This window comes from Rhinopithecus bieti, unplaced genomic scaffold (genome assembly GCF_001698545.2).
Source record: "Rhinopithecus bieti isolate Rb0 unplaced genomic scaffold, ASM169854v2 scaffold_3734, whole genome shotgun sequence".
NCBI classification, from domain to species: domain Eukaryota; kingdom Metazoa; phylum Chordata; class Mammalia; order Primates; family Cercopithecidae; genus Rhinopithecus; species Rhinopithecus bieti.
The window spans coordinates 3,651,311-3,668,655 of NW_016804423.1; the positions used below are offsets into that span (position 1 = coordinate 3,651,311).

A 17,345-nucleotide genomic window follows, 5' to 3' on the forward strand; every position below is an offset into this window, starting at 1 on the left:
CCCGGCCCGTGGGCTGCAGCCAGGCCCGCCCGCGTCCCCCGCTCGCCGCCCGGCCCGCAGGCCAGTGCCACCCAGCCGGCCCAAGGCCCAGCGCGGCCTGGAGCAGCGGGGCGCCCGGGCCTCGGCCGCGCGTCCTCAGCATGTCAGCGGCCAGAGCCTACGACTGGGCGGAGACAGGAGCCACACCAGGGACGCGGCCCGGCGCGCAAAAGCAGCACGGCCCCGCCCCGCCTACGCCTTGCGGCCACGCCCACTCCCGGAAGCGGTCCTCAGGTAGCCTGCATCTGGCCTGGCTCTAGTCGCCCGCCGCCAGTGTGGAGAACCAGGGCCCGAAGGGGTGGGGGCGGGGAAGGCCAGGGGTGGCGGGAGGAGGGCGGTGCCGCGCCGGCAGGCCGTAGGAAGAGGCGGGACCGTGCCGATCTTCTCTCCTTATTAGCCCAGGTCCTGCGAGGCGTCCGTGTGCGCCCCGTACAAGCCTGGACCTGTGTACGCGGCGCCGGGGGAGCGTTTACAGTGCAAGCTTCTGCTGCCGGGCCCTGGCCTGTTAGCGAAGCACGTGTGCATCCCAGCACACCGCAGGTCAACACGCTAATACACAGTGTCCACCCCATAACACACGTGAGCACCCCAATACAGTGTGCACTGCAGCACACCGTCAGCATCCCAACACAGTGCACCCCGATACACAGTGTGCAACCCAGCACAGTCTGCATCCCAATAAGTGTGCACCCCAATACACAGGATGCACCCCAGCACACACGTCAGCATTCCAATACAGTGTGCACCCCAGCACACTATGCACCCCAGTACAGTCTGCACACCAATACACAGTGTGTACCCCCAATAAACTGTGTACTCTAACACCATGTCTGCACCCCAGTACAGTGTGCACCCCAACACAGCACGTGTGCATCCCAGCAAACACATCTGCATCCCAATGCAATGTGCACCTCAATATAGTGGGGGCCCCCACACATCTACACCCCAATACAGTGTGCACCCCAATACACAGTATGTACTCCAACACACACTACATCTGCACTCGAATACACAGCGTGTATCCCCCCCACCACACATAGCATGTCTGCACTTCAACACTCTCCCGGGGTCTCTGGATGAAATGACCAAAGCTAGGAAACTACATTCATCAGGTATGTGTAGCAGAAATGTCTGCTTGTGATTCATCTTAAGGTTAAAAGTTCCATGATCAGGTATCTTGAGAACAAAAACATTCTGAAAGTTACTCACATTATCTTGACAAATGTGCCTCTATTGGGCCAGGCGCAGTGGCTCACGCCTGTAATCCCAGCACTTTGGGAGGCTGAGCGGGGCGGATCACCTGAGGTCAGGAGTTCGAGACCAGCCTGACCAATACGGTGAAACCCCTGTCTCTACTAAAAATACACAAATTAGCCGGCCATGGTGGCGTGCACCTGTAGTCCCAGCTACTGGGGAGGCTGAGACAGGAAAATCACTTGAAGCCAGGAGGTGGAGGTTGCAGTGAGCTGAGATCATGCCACTGCACTCCAACCTGGGCAACAGAGGGAGACTCCATCTGAAAAAAAAAAAAAGGGGCCTCTATTGGTGTCTTGCAATACAATGTCTCAAAAAAAGAAAAAGTCCCCTTTGCTTTTCCAGTTCTTAAAACAGGAGAGGTTCCTGCTTTTTATTGTTGTTATTTGTTTTTTTTTTTTTTTTTTTTAGTTTGCTTTGGTGTTTTATTAAAAAGCAAAGGTTTAAGTAGAGACAAACAAGTGTGTACCTGGAGTAGTTTCTCAATATCCTGGAGTCCAACTCTGCAATTCTGTTTCAAGCTAACTGTAGTCTAATGTAATCTGTGGTCTAATTTAATAAGGTTAAAATGTTAGAATTAGGAGACCATATTGTCTACATCAATGCTAACCACTCATCTTACCTAACTACTCTAAATTCTCCTGAATATTATCACTTCTTTACTGCCTTATGTTATTTTGTAACTTTCTAGTGCTGTGTGTATATTTATCTCCCTGAGTATCTTAAATTGTACATTATTTTGAACTTCTCACTGTGCCCTGCACTAAGTTCAGAAAAGGACTTGGGTTTTATGTTTTTGTTGTTGTTGTTTTGTTTTGCTGTGGCTGGAAAAAAAAATTTAAAAAGAAAGAAAAGGGCTTGTTGAATGTTGATGAATTAATCCCTTACACAAGGGATTACTTGAGCAGGTGGGAAGAAATGTGAATAGTAAAATACCTGATAAAGCTGATTCAGATATTAGATGTGCCAGTAAATAAAGCAAATTAACAAAAAGCTCAGCTGCAATCTGTGAGAACACATGGATTCAAGGAAATAACTGGAACACAGATTCTGAAAGCAGCTTAGTAACACTGAAGATCAAATCTGCACATGAATCTGGACATCTGGCATATTTGAATTGTTCATAGAACATCATAATTTTTAAATGAACAATAGTATCTTCTGTCTTCATAAAATTCATGTAATGTTTTTAGCCCCTCACTGGCAGTGATTCTATTGTTTTTTCTCCTTTTTTTTTTTTTTTTTTTTTTTTTTTTTTGTTTTTTGAGACAGTCTTGCTCTGTCACCAAGGCTGGAGTGCAGTGGCCTGATCTGGGTTCACTGCAACGTCTGCCTCCTGGTTCAAGCAGTCCTCCTGCTTCAGCCTCCACAGTAGCTGAGATTACAAGTGTGCGCCACCCTGCCCAGCTAATTTTGCATTTTATTTTATGTATTTATCTATTTATTTTTGAGACGGAGTCTCGCTCTGTCACCCGGGCTGGAGTGCAGTGGCGCGATCTTGGCTCACTGCAACCTCCACCTCCCAGGTTCAAACAATTCTCCCGTCTCAGACTCCCGAGTGGCTGGGATTATAGCGGTGTGCCACCACGCTCGGCTAATTTTTGTATTTTTAGTAGAGACAGGGTTTCACAATGTTGGCCAGGCTGGTCTGGGACTCTGGAACTCCTTACCTCAAGTGATCCACCCACCTCAGCCTCTCAAAGTGGTGGGATTACCGGCCTAAGCCACCACACCTGGCCAATTTTTTTTGTTTTTTTCTTGGAGTGCAATGGCATGATCTCCTTGGTTCAAGCGATTCTCCTGCCTCTCTCTTACGCCTCCCGGGTTCAAGCAATTCTCCTGTCTCAGTCTCCCAAGTAGCTGGGATTACAGGCATGTGCCACCATCCCCAGCTCATTTTGTATTTTTAGTACAGATGGGGTTTCTCCATGTTGGTCAGGATGGTCTCGAACTCCCGACCCCAGGTGATCCACCCACCTTGCCCTCCCAAAGTGCTGGGATTATAGGCATGAGCCACCATGCCCAGCAGCCAATTCTGTTTTCTAAAGGCTTTGGGGGATCATCAAAACAAGGATAAACATAACTCAATACCTAATGATGGCTAGAAATGTGATCTTTTTGCATATTGAATATTTCCAAGTTGAATATTAAGGTGAAGTAAAATAGATTGCTAATGGTCTTCATTACCATACCTCCCAGCCTATGTCTTTCTCCCGGGCTGGACGCTTCCTGCCCTCGAACATCGGACTCCACGTACTTCAGTTTTGGGACTCAGACTGGCTCTCCTTGCTCCTCAGCCTGCGGACAGTCTATTGTGGGACATTGTGATCATGTGTTAGTACTTAATAGACTTATACATATATATATATATCTCCATCCTATTAGTTCTGTCCCTCTAGAGAACCCTGACTAATACACCATATATACCTAAAAGAGAATCCATTTAATTGAAGTCACCTCCCTCTCCAATCTAGCTTACAACAAGGAAGTGTGTTAATGATTCCAAAATATCATTAATGCCATTTCTTAGTCCTTAATGACAACAATAACAAAATCCAGTTCTCGGTATTACATTTTCTTTCAAGGCAAAATCTTGTAAATCTCAAGTAGAGTTGATTATGGTAGCATATGGTTTAGGGGTTTTCAAGTTTAAGATGAATGAGTTTGCATTTATTTTTTAAGCACTTTGAAACTTAAAGAATTCTATGCTTGGCCAGGCATGGGGGCTCACGCCTGTTAATCCCAGCACTTCGGGAGGCCAAGGTGGGCGGATCACCTGAGGTCAGGAGTTCGAGACCAGCCTGGCCAACATGACGAAACTGCGTCTCTACTAAAAATACAAAAATTAGCTGGGCATGGTGTCGGGCACCTGTAATCCCAGCTACTCAGGAGGCTGAGGCAGGAGAATCGCTTGAACCCGGGAGGCGGAAGTTGCAGTGAGCCAAGATCACGCCACTGCACTCCAGCCTGGGTGACAAGAGCAAGACTCCGTCTCAAAGAAAGAAAAAGAATTGTATGTTCATCTCTTATATCTGACTCTCATAGGTTTAAGCATTTTCAATTAGTCTGGAAATATAATTTTAGAAAAAAAATTAATTTTTAAATGTTTATTTTTTAAATCCATTTGAAATTTCTGTTCTACAGAAAAGTTTTAGCATCCATTTTTGCAATACTCCACAGGAAACAAAACTGAGACAGACAAGATTCTACAACGTATCTTCAAAATTAAGCACCTTTCTTCAATGACATTTAAAATTCGTTATCACAGTTAATTATGTTTTATTGCTTGGTCTTCTAAGTTTGTTCCAAAGAAGATAAAATATTTTTTGACTTTTTATCCCAAGGGGTGGGCTAAAAGTTTTATGGAATGTAAAGCTCCAAAAAACTTTTTACTACTGTATCCACAGCACACAGACCAGTAGTTGGCACATGGTAGACACTTGTCAATATTGCTTGTTGAATGCACAAGATGCCTTTTTGGTTTATATGTATGTGAAGAGAATACATAACAAGAGAGGAACAAATTCATTATTCAGATTGTACTGTATTGTGTGTGTTTTTTTTTTTTTAAAGATAACCTAGGTTAAACTCCATCTTATCTTTGTAAGGGGTAAATTAATTCCAACTTTATTCTTGAGTTCAGATAAACACTATTCATTCTAGAGCCAATGATTGCTAGGAATAGAAGAACCGGTCTATTTCTTACTATTGTACTTTTAAATTACTTATATGCTTTTAGAGGGAAAGGCGTAATTTTCCTTATTCAACTTTGTACTCCCTCTATACTCTCTATTCGACATAATGTTTGTTTCCACATAATGTTATCTTGTCATGGTCTTTTTTTTTCTTTTTTTCTGGAGATAGAATCTTGCTCTGTCGCTCAGGCTGAAGTGCAGTGGCGCAATCTCGGCTCACTGCCACCTCCACCTCCTGGGTTCAAGTGATTGTCCTGTCTCAGCCTCCAGAATAGCTGGGACTACAGGCACACGCCACCATGCCCTGCTAATTTTTTTCTATTTTTAGTAGAGACAGGGTTTCACCATGTTGCCCAAGCTGGTCCCGAACTCCTGAGCTCAGGCAATCCGCACCCCGGCCTCCCAAACTGGTAGGATTACAGGCGTGAGCCACCGCGTCCGGCCAAGTGTTACAGTTTTTACTGCAGACCAAGTAGTGGCCAATAAATCTTGTAGAAACGAAAGTACTCATTTGCTTTTAACTGGGCCAAGACTAGAATAGCGTGATCTGTAAGTAAAATAACAGCCATTTCCCCAAATATCACAGCAAAAGCTCTCCTGATGTGTAAGGTGAGATGAAGGGGCTTAAAAGTGAAGATTAAACCCACTTCAAAGTGTAAAGAGTATCCATCCATTTATCATTGCAGCAACGTTCCAACGTGAACAATCCGATTCCAAGTACAAAACAGCTCAATTCAGTCTCTTTGCCGTACTCACATCCACAGCACAAAATACCCTGCAGGGCGCTGGAATGAGCACCACTGCAGTTAATAATCTACTCTATAAATACTGGACGAATCCAAATTTTTACTGGATTACACAGAATACTTTTTTTTTAAAAAATGCAAATAGTTTTAGATGTCACAACAGGGTTCCATCAAATACCACGTTTCCAAATCTTACCACAAGAATGTGTATCCATTTCAACTGCAGTTATTTTGTGTCTAAAGCTGTGCACTCTGCTTTGCAACAGGATAAACTCCGTGGATAAAAGCTGAAATCCGACCCTGTCCAAATTAAGAGGCTAAGAAAAAGTGGAGAAGCGCGCTGGCGTGGAGTTGACACAGAAACAGTGCAAGGGCTGGGGAAAGGGCTTACTTAGGTTCGTGGAATACACAGGCAGCACCACCAACCCGGCTCTCCGGAAAAGAGAAAGTCCGGTGAGAAAGGTGAAAACTGACAAGGCACCGTTCTCCGACTTGGTGAAAAAAACCCAATGCAAACAGACCAGGATTCAAAGCGGAAGAAAACTAGCGAAAAGCAGGCAGCCAAGCGTGGCGAGCACAGCTCTCGGGTCCACCCCGGAGTGGACCCGCGGCGACCGCAAACGTGCGGATGCCGAAGCCGAGGCCGACGCAGCTTAAGAACCGCAGCGCTGGCGGGCAGTGCACAAAGACGCGAGGCCACGCCCAGGAGGGGCCGGCCCTTTGGCCGGAAGGGGGCGGGGCGGCGCGCGGGGCCGGTCGCCTAGGCAACGGGCTCGCGTGGCGTCCGGGCTTCTCAGAAAGCCCAAAATCCGGGAGCTTCGGGAGGGCAGAGAGGCGATGGGGACGGGGTGCGGGGGAGGGCGGTTGGGGAGCCTAATGGCTTCAGGACGCCGGCCGACCGGATGTCTGCATTCTGTTGGCGGCCTTTCCAAATGTGGGGAGCAGCCTCCGAGAGCGGTGTTCGTGGCACAGGGCAGGAAGAGATAAGGGCTAGGGAAGGCGCCCTTCGGGCCTATCCACCTCTTATGGGGCTCGGCACTAGGAAGCAGCTTCCCTCTTGTGCCCCTTTGTCTCCAAGCCGTTCCAAACTGAGTACCGGGAGGCGACACAAAGGGAGGGCGGTGACGAATGGCGCAGGCGCGGGAGCCGCCTAGGCTGCTGGGAGTGGTGGTCCCGCCGCGGAATTGGTAGGTCTCCCGCGCACTCCGCGGCCTCAGCTCGGAGGACACCGAGAGCGTGCCAGTGCGCATGCGCCGCCACTTCCGCCCGTGCCCGGCCCTCCTCTTCCTTCTGCCTCCCGGAGGACTTGGGTTTCTAGTAGTAAGAGTCCGGGGGGCATTACTCACGGTCTCCCCGCCTCCTCTTCATCGTGATTGGGCTGTCAAAGTGAGGTTGGCAAGTGGATTGGCTACTGTGGTTGCCAGTTTTGTTTCGGGCCGTACTTATACCGCGCTGTGGGGGGGGGCGGGGACGAAGACAGTCAGGGACTGAGGAACGGGTTCTGGTAGTTGTTGCGTGCCATGGTCTCGGAGGCTGCTGTCCCGCGGCCCGTTGGGTCCTGGTCAGGTTTTCAGCGAAGCAGGTCGCTCCCCTGCGTTTCCCGGCGGGCGTGCTGCGCCGCCCAAGGGGCTCTGCCTCCAAGTGCCAAAAACTCCTAGTAAAGTTTGTGCCTCGCCCGCTGTCCCCGCCCCAGCAGCCCTGACGCTGTCCCTTCCGCGACCCTCGCCCCTGGCAAAAGTGACAGGCAAGGCCACGCCCCCGGGCGGGCAGGCCTCGGGCCCGCAGCCCCCAGGCCCGGGACGGTGAGGGGCGTGAATGCGGCGGGGGGCGGGGCCGTCGCCGGGGGAGGGGGCCGAGGCGCATGCGCGCTGCGCAGCGGGGCTGAATGTTTCCCAAGGTGTTTGAAACTGGTATTATTTGGGGTTTTCCACGTTGGACAAGTGCGGCTCCGGCGGCAGCGGACGCGCCCCCTTCCGCTACCCGCTCCGCTCCTCTCTTCTCCCCAGCCCAGTGGGCGGGGTGGCGGCGGCGGCCCGGCGGCGCTGGGCCTCCCCGCGGTGTGTGCGCGCTCGTACGCGCGGCCCCAGCCGCCAGCCCCGCTGCCTTGAGAGGGGCCTGCGCCCGCCCGGCCGGGGCGTGCGCCCGGGAAGCCACCGCCACCGCGGCCCGCGCCCCCAGGCGCTGGGGTACCCGCGGACCCGGAGGCGTCGGACGGGCTCGGCAGATGTAGCCGCCGGTCCGGAGCAGGAGCCGGCGGGGGGCGCCGGGAGAGCGAGGGCTTTGCATTTTGCAGTGCTATTTTTTCAGGGGGGCGGGGGGTGGAGGAAGCGGAAAGCCGCGCCGAGTCGCCGGGGACCTCCGGGGTGAACCATGTTGAGTCCTGCCAACGGGGAGCAGCTCCACCTGGTGAACTATGTGGAGGACTACCTGGACTCCATCGAGTCCCTGCCTTTCGACTTGCAGAGAAATGTCTCGCTGATGCGGGAGATCGACGCGAAATACCAAGGTACGGCCGGGTGATGGATGGGCGGGGGCGGCCGCCTCCATCCCGGCGGGTCCGGGCGCGCGGCGGAGCCGGCCCGGTCCTGCCGTGGAGCGGAGGAAGCGGCCGGCTCCGCAGCGGCGGCCCTGGGTAGGGGCAGGAACAAAAGGTCTGGAGCGCCTTTGATTCGCCAAGGTCCTTGTGTGCAAAGCCCGGGACACGGAGGAGGAAGGAGGCGCGAGAGGTCTCGCTGCAAGGCTGCGCGACCAAAGCGCTCTTTGTAGTGAAGTGATGAGGCGGGTGCTGCGGGGGAGGGGGCGGCGGGTTCAAGCCGCGTCCTCTAGGAGGGGTGTGCAGATTACGGCGCGAGATGGAGGGATGTGCCGGCGCCTGGGGCTGTAGGACGCCGAGATGTGGCTGCAGGAGGAGGGCAGCTGTGGGCCGGGGTTCCTGCGGACCCGGTGCCTCGGTCCGGAGCAACGCCGCTCCCCCGGCCCTTCTTCGCCGCCCCCCACCCAGTCCCCAATCCGAGTGTTACATAAAGTACCGGGTAGTACTCCGCTCGGGGTGGCTCGGCCGCCCCCGACCAGTCCCCTCCGGCCCTCACTTGGCACTGGACACCGAGTAGGGGCCGACTGCGAGGGTCGACGCCGCCGGTTGTAGTTTGCGGAGGACGAGGGTTTTTCTCTTGTGTGCCGTGGGGAAGGGAAGGGGAGGAGCGGAGGCGGGGAAGGCGCCCATCTGCGCTGCGCTGCGCTCGGGGGGGCGGGGGGGCGCGGGCAGATCGCTGGCTTGGAGAGGATTGTGGCAGATGAGAGGACCTGTGGGTCGTTCTCTGCAGACCTGGCCGCCCAGGGTGTCAGAGAGAGGTGGCGAGTTCGTGTCCGCCGGGAATTGTTGGCTGTTGGGGAAAGTTTCCTGTGAGGTCAGTCAAGGCTTTGGGGGCTTTGTTTTGAATGTGGATCACCACTTGGAGTTTACTAATGTTTACAAGGCTACGCAGTAGGGAAACGGAAGAGTTAGGTGGGGGTGGGGGGGGGCAAAAAAAAAATCCCCGAAAGTACCAGATTCCTCTACCGGGAAGGCGCCCCTGCGCGCTCTATCCAAGACGTAGCGTCGCAGCTTCTTTTATAGGAATCTCATTAGCATATTGTGGAACGTCCCGCCTCAGCCTACCAGTGGTTGGCTGTGACGTCCTTCGTGGAATGTCCTTATCATTCCCCTGCGGAACGATTGGTCGCTGAGGCGGATGAAGGCGGGTGTAGCGCAATAACTGGCATGGGTCTGTGTTTCCGCTGTCTTCTTTTTTCTTTTTCGGGGAGGAGCGGGGTGGAGGGTGGTTGATTTGAACGTCTTCGGGTCGCTCGGCCTCCAGCCTCGGATTGGTTCTTGTCGCTGCTGGGGCGGGCTGTGCTCTTCCGCCTTGCGGTGTAGTTGGTTCTCCTCCTGGCCTCCGCCCTCCAAATCGGCGATTCCCATATGCGGCAGCCCTCGGGGGGCGCGGCGAGTCGCCCGCTGGCTTCCTCCCCATTGGCTGGAGGGCCGGCTGGTGTCGCCCCGGCTCCTCTCCCTACTCAGCACGGCCACTTTTGGGCGCGGAGCTATGGCAGTAGCGGGGACCCCGGGCCTGGGGGCTCGGGGCCGGGGCTGCAGTTCGGGCCGCCTCCCGCGACCCGCGAGACCGGCTCGCAGGCAGTCCCAGGCCGCATCTCTGCTGACCAGAGGGAGGGGCCGCGCGTAGCCAGGGAAACGTGAGTGACTGGGGCTTCGTCCACAAGCGGGACTCTCGGCGCGAGAACTTTCCTGGAAGGTGCTGTCCTCGGGGCGGGCAGGCTCCGTGGAGTGACTCTGGGGATTCGGACGGAAGGGAGGCAGGGTCTGAGACCACTATGATCGTTCGACGATAGAAAAAAGCGCGGGGCGGGGTGCAGGGTCCCAGCCGTCAAGACAGCAAAGTTCACGGAGCCACTTTGTTCTCCTGTCGTTGCTGGGGAGAGCCTGGCTTGCTGCTCGCTTCAGGTTCACCTAGGATGATGAACTTTTTGGCTTCAGGAAAGATCACAGTCCCGCGCCTGCGGGAGTACTGGAGCCGTGCAACTGGTAGCGCTGAGAAGCGCGAGAATCGGTCGCGAGGGTCACAGCTCCTTGGACTTCGCTGTAAATGCTGAGCTCTGCCGCGTAGTTCTGAAAGACGAAGCTTGTTTTCACAGACCTACTCTGCAGGAAGTCAGACGTCTTTTGCTTAGTAGGCATCGGTTGTATGTTAATTCGTAAACATGGATTATAATTAGTTTATCGATTTAAAATGGTGTTTGAGATTGCTTGAATTATTTTCAAACATTATTATAAAATACCTACCCACCCCCGGGAAGTCCGCTTCATAAAGAACTTCAGTGCAACCCTTACGTAAAATTAAAATACATTTAAAATAATTGGACAAACCAATTTAAATGTTGCTACAATCTCATTTAATCTGTAAATTCCATGTGTTACTACTTTCCATGGTAATGTTGGTGTGGAGTATGTTTGGAAGAAAGGTAGCAATGTGTCTGAAGCTGAGTTGCTGGCATTCAAGGAGCTGAGTGTCTAGAAGGGTGGCTTCCTATTTCGTAGTGGTGGTGTTCCTGTCTATAAATATTTGTACTTAGTGGTTTTGTTGATAAAATACTTTGTTTGGGGTATCAAAGAAATATTAGGTAACAGAAATACTTCTTGGTAATTTTTCAATGGGATATCTGTTTCTCTTCCCCACAAATTAGGCTTCACCTGGATGGAAGCTTGCTTGTGATGTAAAATAACCTCTATGTTATTAAATTTTAAATTTATATGATAGTTTCCCATGAAATGACAATATTGTCTTTAGAACTTTGATTACTGATGAAAAGAAATGATACCATTTTGTAACCCTAAATCCATTTAAAGATAAATGGTACGCATTCATATTTTAACATCTATGATAAATAAGTTGGATAAATTGGTATTACTGGGATACGTTGAACACAGCTATTTATTTTTATAATTAGTGACTATATGAGACTAGGGCATTCCTCCTGGTGGCAGGCAGCCTGCATTGTTCCTCTAGGAAATGTCTTCAGAGCTGTCTGGTTTGAGAATATACTCTGGAAAATAATACAATTTAGAGAAGCTTCAGCGTTGGCCTAACTTATGTTTACTCTAGTGTTAGGTATGTGTCTTATAACTTTGGAGATAAGATCTGGAAAGGGAGGGGGTAACATTTTAGACAATCCCTCCCATTCCCAGCCCCCCCCCCCATACACTTCCTAGTTTACAAGTAGTATTGTTGGCCTGGCACGGTGGCTCACTCCTGTAATCCCAGCACTTTCCGAGGCTGAGGTGGGCAGATCACGAGGTCGAGAGTTGGGAGACCAGCCTGACCAACATGGAGAAACCCTGTCTCTACTGAAAATACAAAATTAGCTGGGCATGGTGTTGCATGCCTGTAATCCCAGCTACTCGGGAGGCTGAGGCAGGAGAATCGCTTGAACCTGGGAGGCCAAGGTTGCAGTGAGCCGAGATCGCGCCATTGCACTCCAGCCTGGGCAACAAGAGCAAAACTCCGTCTCAACAAAAAAGTTGTTGCCTTGTTTAAAGAGACTGCAAAAAGGTTTTAGGAGAATAATCTGGTACTGTTTAATTTAATGGTTATTGTTTGAGGAAAAAGAACTCTGGAATTTCTGTGTGTTTGAGTAGCCTTTTGGCAAGACTGTTTACTTCCCTTATTTCAACTAGATTTTTTTAACAGCTGTTTCTTGAGAAATTGCCTAATTACACTTTAAAATCATATGCACTGTCCTCTAACATGCCCAAGAAGGTTTATATTTAAATACTGAAGAAGTTTTCTTTTCTTTTGATGGCATTTTCAAGTCCATTGACTTTAATAGATGTGAAGATGTTTTTGTTTAAGCAGTAGATGCAAAAGTAAAATCTACCAGCTTCGTTTTAAAGCAAGGCTAGTACATTCACTGAAGTTAAAAAATAATAATAATGGCCCATCACAGTTGTGCTCCTGTAGTCCCAGCTACTCAGGAGGCTGAGGTGGGAGGGTCACTTGAGCCTGGGAGGTCAAGGCTGCAGTGAGCTGAGATTGCACTACTGCACTCCAACCTGGGCGACAGAGACAGACCTTGTCTCTAAAATAATAATAACAACAGTTGTAATAATAATAAAGCAAAGCTAGGTTTTTCTGGATTATGGTGGCAGAACTGTTCTTGCTTTCACTAATACAGAAGAATAACATGCTAGAATAAATGTGGGAACTGAAACTGAGGACCTAAGTCACAAAGTAGCCTGGACCTTTGCTGTTAACCCGATTCTTTAAATCATAGAGAGCTGTTATATAAATTTATACACATTCTCTAATTTAATAGGATATTCTAGATGTTGGTATGTTAAAATAAAGACCTTTTTTATTTGAAATATTCAAATAATTTATATTTTATCGTTTGTATATTGTGTATAATGTAATAAATACCATGTTTATATATAATGTTATATGTATATTAATAATTGTATTCAAATAGAAACATTTGTGTAAAAATGATGGCAGTATAGGACATAATCATTAATAGAAAGTATTAATACAGGTTGGGTCCCGAGCACTGCACCTCATTTAAATGTTTCCTCTTAATGGCTTCGGGCATTGTCACCCGTGCGTGGGAACTGTTCTGGGGTTCTCTGGGATGGCTGGAGCGGCTCCTCATCCTGTGGGAGCTGTTCTGGCATTTGCATTTAGTTCCAGGGCACAGGAACAGAGAGGCCCTGGAGGGCCTGTGGCTGGTGGGCTGGGCAAGCCATGCGCTGGCCCCTGGGCCCCCTGCCAGCCCTCTCCGTAGACCCGGGTCCGGGGCCGTGTGGGTTGTCCCGGTGTCCTGCTCGCGAGTGATGCCTGTCCTTCTTGCCCCCAGAGATCTTGAAGGAGCTGGACGAGTGCTACGAGCGCTTTAGCCGCGAGACGGACGGGGCGCAGAAGCGGCGGATGCTGCACTGTGTGCAGCGCGCGCTGATCCGCAGCCAGGAGCTGGGCGATGAGAAGATCCAGATCGTGAGCCAGATGGTGGAGCTGGTGGAGAACCGCACGCGGCAGGTGGACAGCCACGTGGAGCTGTTCGAGGCGCAGCAGGAGCTGGGCGACACAGCGGGCAACAGCGGCAAGGCTGGTGCGGACAGGCCCAAAGGCGAGGGGGCAGCGCAGGCTGAAAAGCCCAACAGTAAGCGCTCGCGGCGGCAGCGCAACAACGAGAACCGGGAGAACGCGTCCAGCAACCACGACCACGAGGACGGCGCCTCGGGCACACCCAAGGAGAAGAAGGCCAAGACCTCCAAGAAGAAGAAGCGCTCCAAGGCCAAGGCGGAGCGGGAGGCGTCCCCTGCCGACCTCCCCATCGACCCCAACGAACCCACGTACTGCCTGTGCAACCAGGTCTCCTACGGGGAGATGATCGGCTGTGACAACGACGAGTGTCCCATCGAGTGGTTCCACTTCTCGTGCGTGGGGCTCAATCATAAACCCAAGGGCAAGTGGTACTGTCCCAAGTGCCGGGGAGAGAACGAGAAGACCATGGACAAAGCCCTGGAGAAATCCAAAAAAGAGAGGGCTTACAACAGGTAGTTTGTGGACAGGCGCCTGGTAGTGAGGAGGACAAAATAAACCGTGTATTTATTACATTGCCGCCTTTGTTGAGGTGCAGGGAGTGTAAAATGTATATTTTTAAAGAATGTTAGAAAAGGAACCATTCCTTTCATAGGGATGGCAGTGATTCTGTTTGCCTTTTGTTTTCATTGGTACACGTGTAACAAGAAAGTGGTCTGTGGATCAGCATTTTAGAAACTACAAATATAGGTTTGATTAAACACTTAAGTCTCAGACTGATTTCTTGTGGGAGGAGGAGGACTAAACTCAACCTAACACATTAAATGTGGAAGGAAAATACTTCATTTAGCTTTTTTATTTTAATAAAAGTAATATTACTTTATGAACAAATTTTTTTAATTGGCCGGTCGCCAAAAATACAGCCTATAGTAAATGTGTTTCTTGCTGCCGTGATGTATATCCATATAACAATTCAGTAACAAAGGTTTAAAGTTTGAAGATTATTTTTTAAAAAGGTAAATGGTTAAATTTTACATGATAGATATTTTATATTTTGGCCTGTTCCCCAAATGGCCATTTTAAAATGCTTGGGTACACTTCTCTTAAACAAGCGGTCTAGTCAAGGAACCTCAAGTCATGCTTTTGCTATCACGAATCATAGTGTAGCCATCTTTAATTTATATCAGGTGTATAAATGTACATTTCCAAGTGAACTTGCACTTACTATATTATGATTGGAAGTGCAGTCAGCAGATGCTGTTGTGAAGCTAATGTCACAATTATGTGCAAAGGTGTGCTTCCTGCTGTATGTGAGCTGTAAAAATGTTACGTGAAGAAATAAATGAAACTTGGCCAGTTTGTTCCTCTAGTAGTATATTTAATTTTGACATAAGTAACTTTTAAAATTTGTCTTAAAAATTTATACACCAGCAGTTTAGACGAAGCCTTAAGCAAATTTTGTATTATTGTTCTCACTTATTAATAATAATGAAGTTACCTAATTGCCAGCAAATGAATACGTGTCAAAACAGAATCTGTATTCAGACCCTGGGTCAGGAAATTACTGCCCACTTGTCAAGTCCAGTCCACCACCTGTTTGAACATTATATGGAGTTTAAATTCTAGTGTCCATAAATAAAGTTTCAGTGGAACAGAGCCGTGCTTATGTGCGTATGTATTGTCTGTGGATACTTGTGCAAAATGGCAGAGTTCATTAGTTGCAACTGAGACCTTTTGAGTTGACAAGCCAAAACTATTTTCTGGCCCTCTGCAGAAAAAGTTTGCTGACCTCTGATTTAAACTGGCATCTAACATTGATCTGCCCACATATTGAAAGGGTCAGTGGAGTTTTCATTGATTTTTTTATTTTTTTGAGACGGAGTTTCGCTCTTGTTCCAGGCTGGAGTGCAATAGCATGATCTTGGCTCACCGCAACCTCCGCCTCCCAGGTTCAAGCGATTCTCCTGCCTCAGCCCCCTGAGTAGCTGGGATTACAGGCACCTGCCACCACGCCTGGCTAATTTTGTATTTTTAGTAGAGACAGGGTTTCTTCATGGTGGTCATGGCTGGTCTCAAACTCCCGACCTCAGGTGATCCACTCGCCTCGGCCTTCCAAAGTGCTGAGGTTACAGGTGTGAGCCACCACACCTAGCCAGAGTTTTAATTTCTTTCTTTTTTTTTTTTGAGATGGAGTCTCACCCCATCTCCAGCCTGGAGTGCAGTGGCACGATCTTGGCTCTCTGCAACCTCCACCTCTCGGGCTCAAGCGATTCTCCTGCCTCAGTCTCCTGAGTAGCTGGGACTACAGGTGCGTGCCACCATGCCCAGCTAATTTTTGTATTTTTAGTAGAGATGGGGTTTCACCATGTTGGCGAGTATGGTCTCGATCTCTTGACCGTGATCCACATGCCTCGGCCTCCCAAAGTGCTGGGATGACAGGCGTGAGCCACCACGCCCTAAGTGATACATGGTTCACTTTAACTTCGTACGTGGTAAAATCAGTTTCTTTCCATGATCTGTTTCACAGTCTCTGTGAAGCTGCCGTGAAGAAGCAGTGAGTATGACATTATAGAAGCCAAGTATATGGCATATATTTATTGTAAGTAAAACGTTAAGTTTGCTGATTGTTTACTTGGGATAAACAATTATTGTGAACTTTATTTGTGCTGGACATAAGTGGCTGACTGTTTTCCAGTGAAATTCCATCACAGAGGGATACTTGGTGGAGAAATGCAAACTGTAGTTGGTCATACACTGAAATTTGAACTTTTTACACATCAATACCTACAAATAGGTGTTTACTTTCCTGCAAAACTCCAGAACATTTAAGAGTCTTGGGTGTTTAAATTTGATGAGATTTACCCAAATAGTAAACAAAAAGAGTTTATGAAAATAAGTTATAGAATTAAAATAATAAAATCCAATGAAAATAAAATAGCTGGAGTCTTTGCTTATATAAAATTTTATGCTCATTTTCACTTCTATATTAATTGGAGGTAATAATGGAAATTAAGTTATAGAAATGAAGATTCAATGAAATGCAGTTGCTAATACTGGATTTCTTCATATTCAGTTTTGGTGTGGGCAACTGGTGAACAGAGACGGCTCAGAGGCCAAGCCTTGCAATCTAGGAACCCAGCCCTGTCCTTAAGGGCTTGATCTTAAATAAATTGCTTAACAGTTGGTCTGTAGTTCTACACTTTTAAAATATGTTTCACAGAGGGTGGTTCTGAGAAATACATGAGGTTAAGTGAGTAAGGCACTGGCATATTCAAATGTTGGATATTTTTTCTCTAGCTTTCTTCAAGTTTCTCATAAGGATAGGTGGTAGCCACTTACTCTTTTTAAAAATCAGATACAATACAGAGTCATGTTTTGTTGGATTGGCAGTCTTAAATCACTCTTGTTATTTCCAGTGGACATAAAAAAATCACAGATAAGTACTTAAAACACTCAAGATTTGGGATTTAGATCATGATTAGATACAGTAGAAAGATCCTGGAATTCCGACATGAGGACCAAAAATGGTACTGAATTCTTTTTGAAAAACAGATTAGTGAAAAGCAATCTAATGTAGAACAGTTGCTTTTACTTAGACGTTCAATGCATATTTGTCGTATAATAACCAGGTTATTTACAGTTCGGATAAAGGGTCCAAAAAGTGTTTTCATTATGATATAATACTTAGTATTGTAAACTGGACTAAGGAAACGTTGTATGTTCAAGGAAGTGTTGAGCAGCCAGCCGTACTGTTCCTGGGACAGGCTCCCCAGGTGCTGAGAGAGATGCTTCAGGAGTCACAGACCTACAGGCACTTACTTGCTGGTGACTGGGATGTTGGCTGGTAGTTTTCTTTTGGTGTGGTTAGAGCTATACGAGTTGTCTCAATATTTGAGATTATTGGTTGTTGCCAATGCTGAATAAAGCATTTATCAAAGTAAAAGCCATTTCCTGTTATTATATATTATTTTAGAACGAGTACACATTTAGTTGTGATATCCTTTTGTAGTTCACGTTCA

General features: G+C 48.5%; 3 protein-coding genes across 12 annotated transcripts in view; 1 reads left to right on the plus strand and 2 right to left on the minus strand.

The window, feature by feature from the left end:
- Positions 1-6,203, minus strand: part of CARS2 (cysteinyl-tRNA synthetase 2, mitochondrial) — a 63,739-nt gene extending 57,536 nt beyond the window's left edge. The window contains exons 1-2 of one of the 3 annotated variants that reach the window (XM_017868199.1): positions 6,126-6,203; positions 3,486-3,602 (exon numbers count right to left, since the gene is read on the minus strand). Coding sequence is in view for 1 of the 3 variants with exons in the window: in XM_017868200.1 (XP_017723689.1) it covers positions 88-142 (55 nt within the window). In the remaining 2 variants the exon portion in view is untranslated. Of the gene's footprint in view, positions 1-87; positions 347-3,485; positions 3,603-5,930; positions 6,022-6,125 lie in introns of those variants that run through there. The other 2 variants (XM_017868198.1, XM_017868200.1) reach the window with 2 other exon arrangements.
- On the minus strand, positions 4,560-7,473 carry LOC108527067 (uncharacterized). The gene has a single exon (XM_017868224.1). It carries the CDS (start codon positions 6,982-6,984, stop codon positions 6,388-6,390), a length of 597 nt encoding a protein of 198 aa, XP_017723713.1. The 5' UTR covers positions 6,985-7,473; the 3' UTR covers positions 4,560-6,387.
- On the plus strand, positions 6,562-14,980 carry ING1 (inhibitor of growth family member 1). 8 transcript variants are annotated; one of them, XM_017868219.1, is made up of 2 exons: positions 6,562-6,921; positions 13,142-14,980. In XM_017868219.1, the coding sequence occupies exon 2, from the start codon at positions 13,213-13,215 to the stop codon at positions 13,843-13,845; it is 633 nt and encodes a 210-aa protein (XP_017723708.1). In that variant the 5' UTR covers positions 6,562-6,921; positions 13,142-13,212; the 3' UTR covers positions 13,846-14,980. The 8 variants fall into 8 exon arrangements, with proteins under 8 accessions (XP_017723708.1, XP_017723712.1, XP_017723709.1 ...); XM_017868223.1 differs by lacking the exon at positions 6,562-6,921 and adding an exon at positions 6,984-7,054; XM_017868220.1 differs by lacking the exon at positions 6,562-6,921 and adding an exon at positions 7,056-7,125.
- Positions 14,981-17,345: the final 2,365 nt, after the last annotated feature.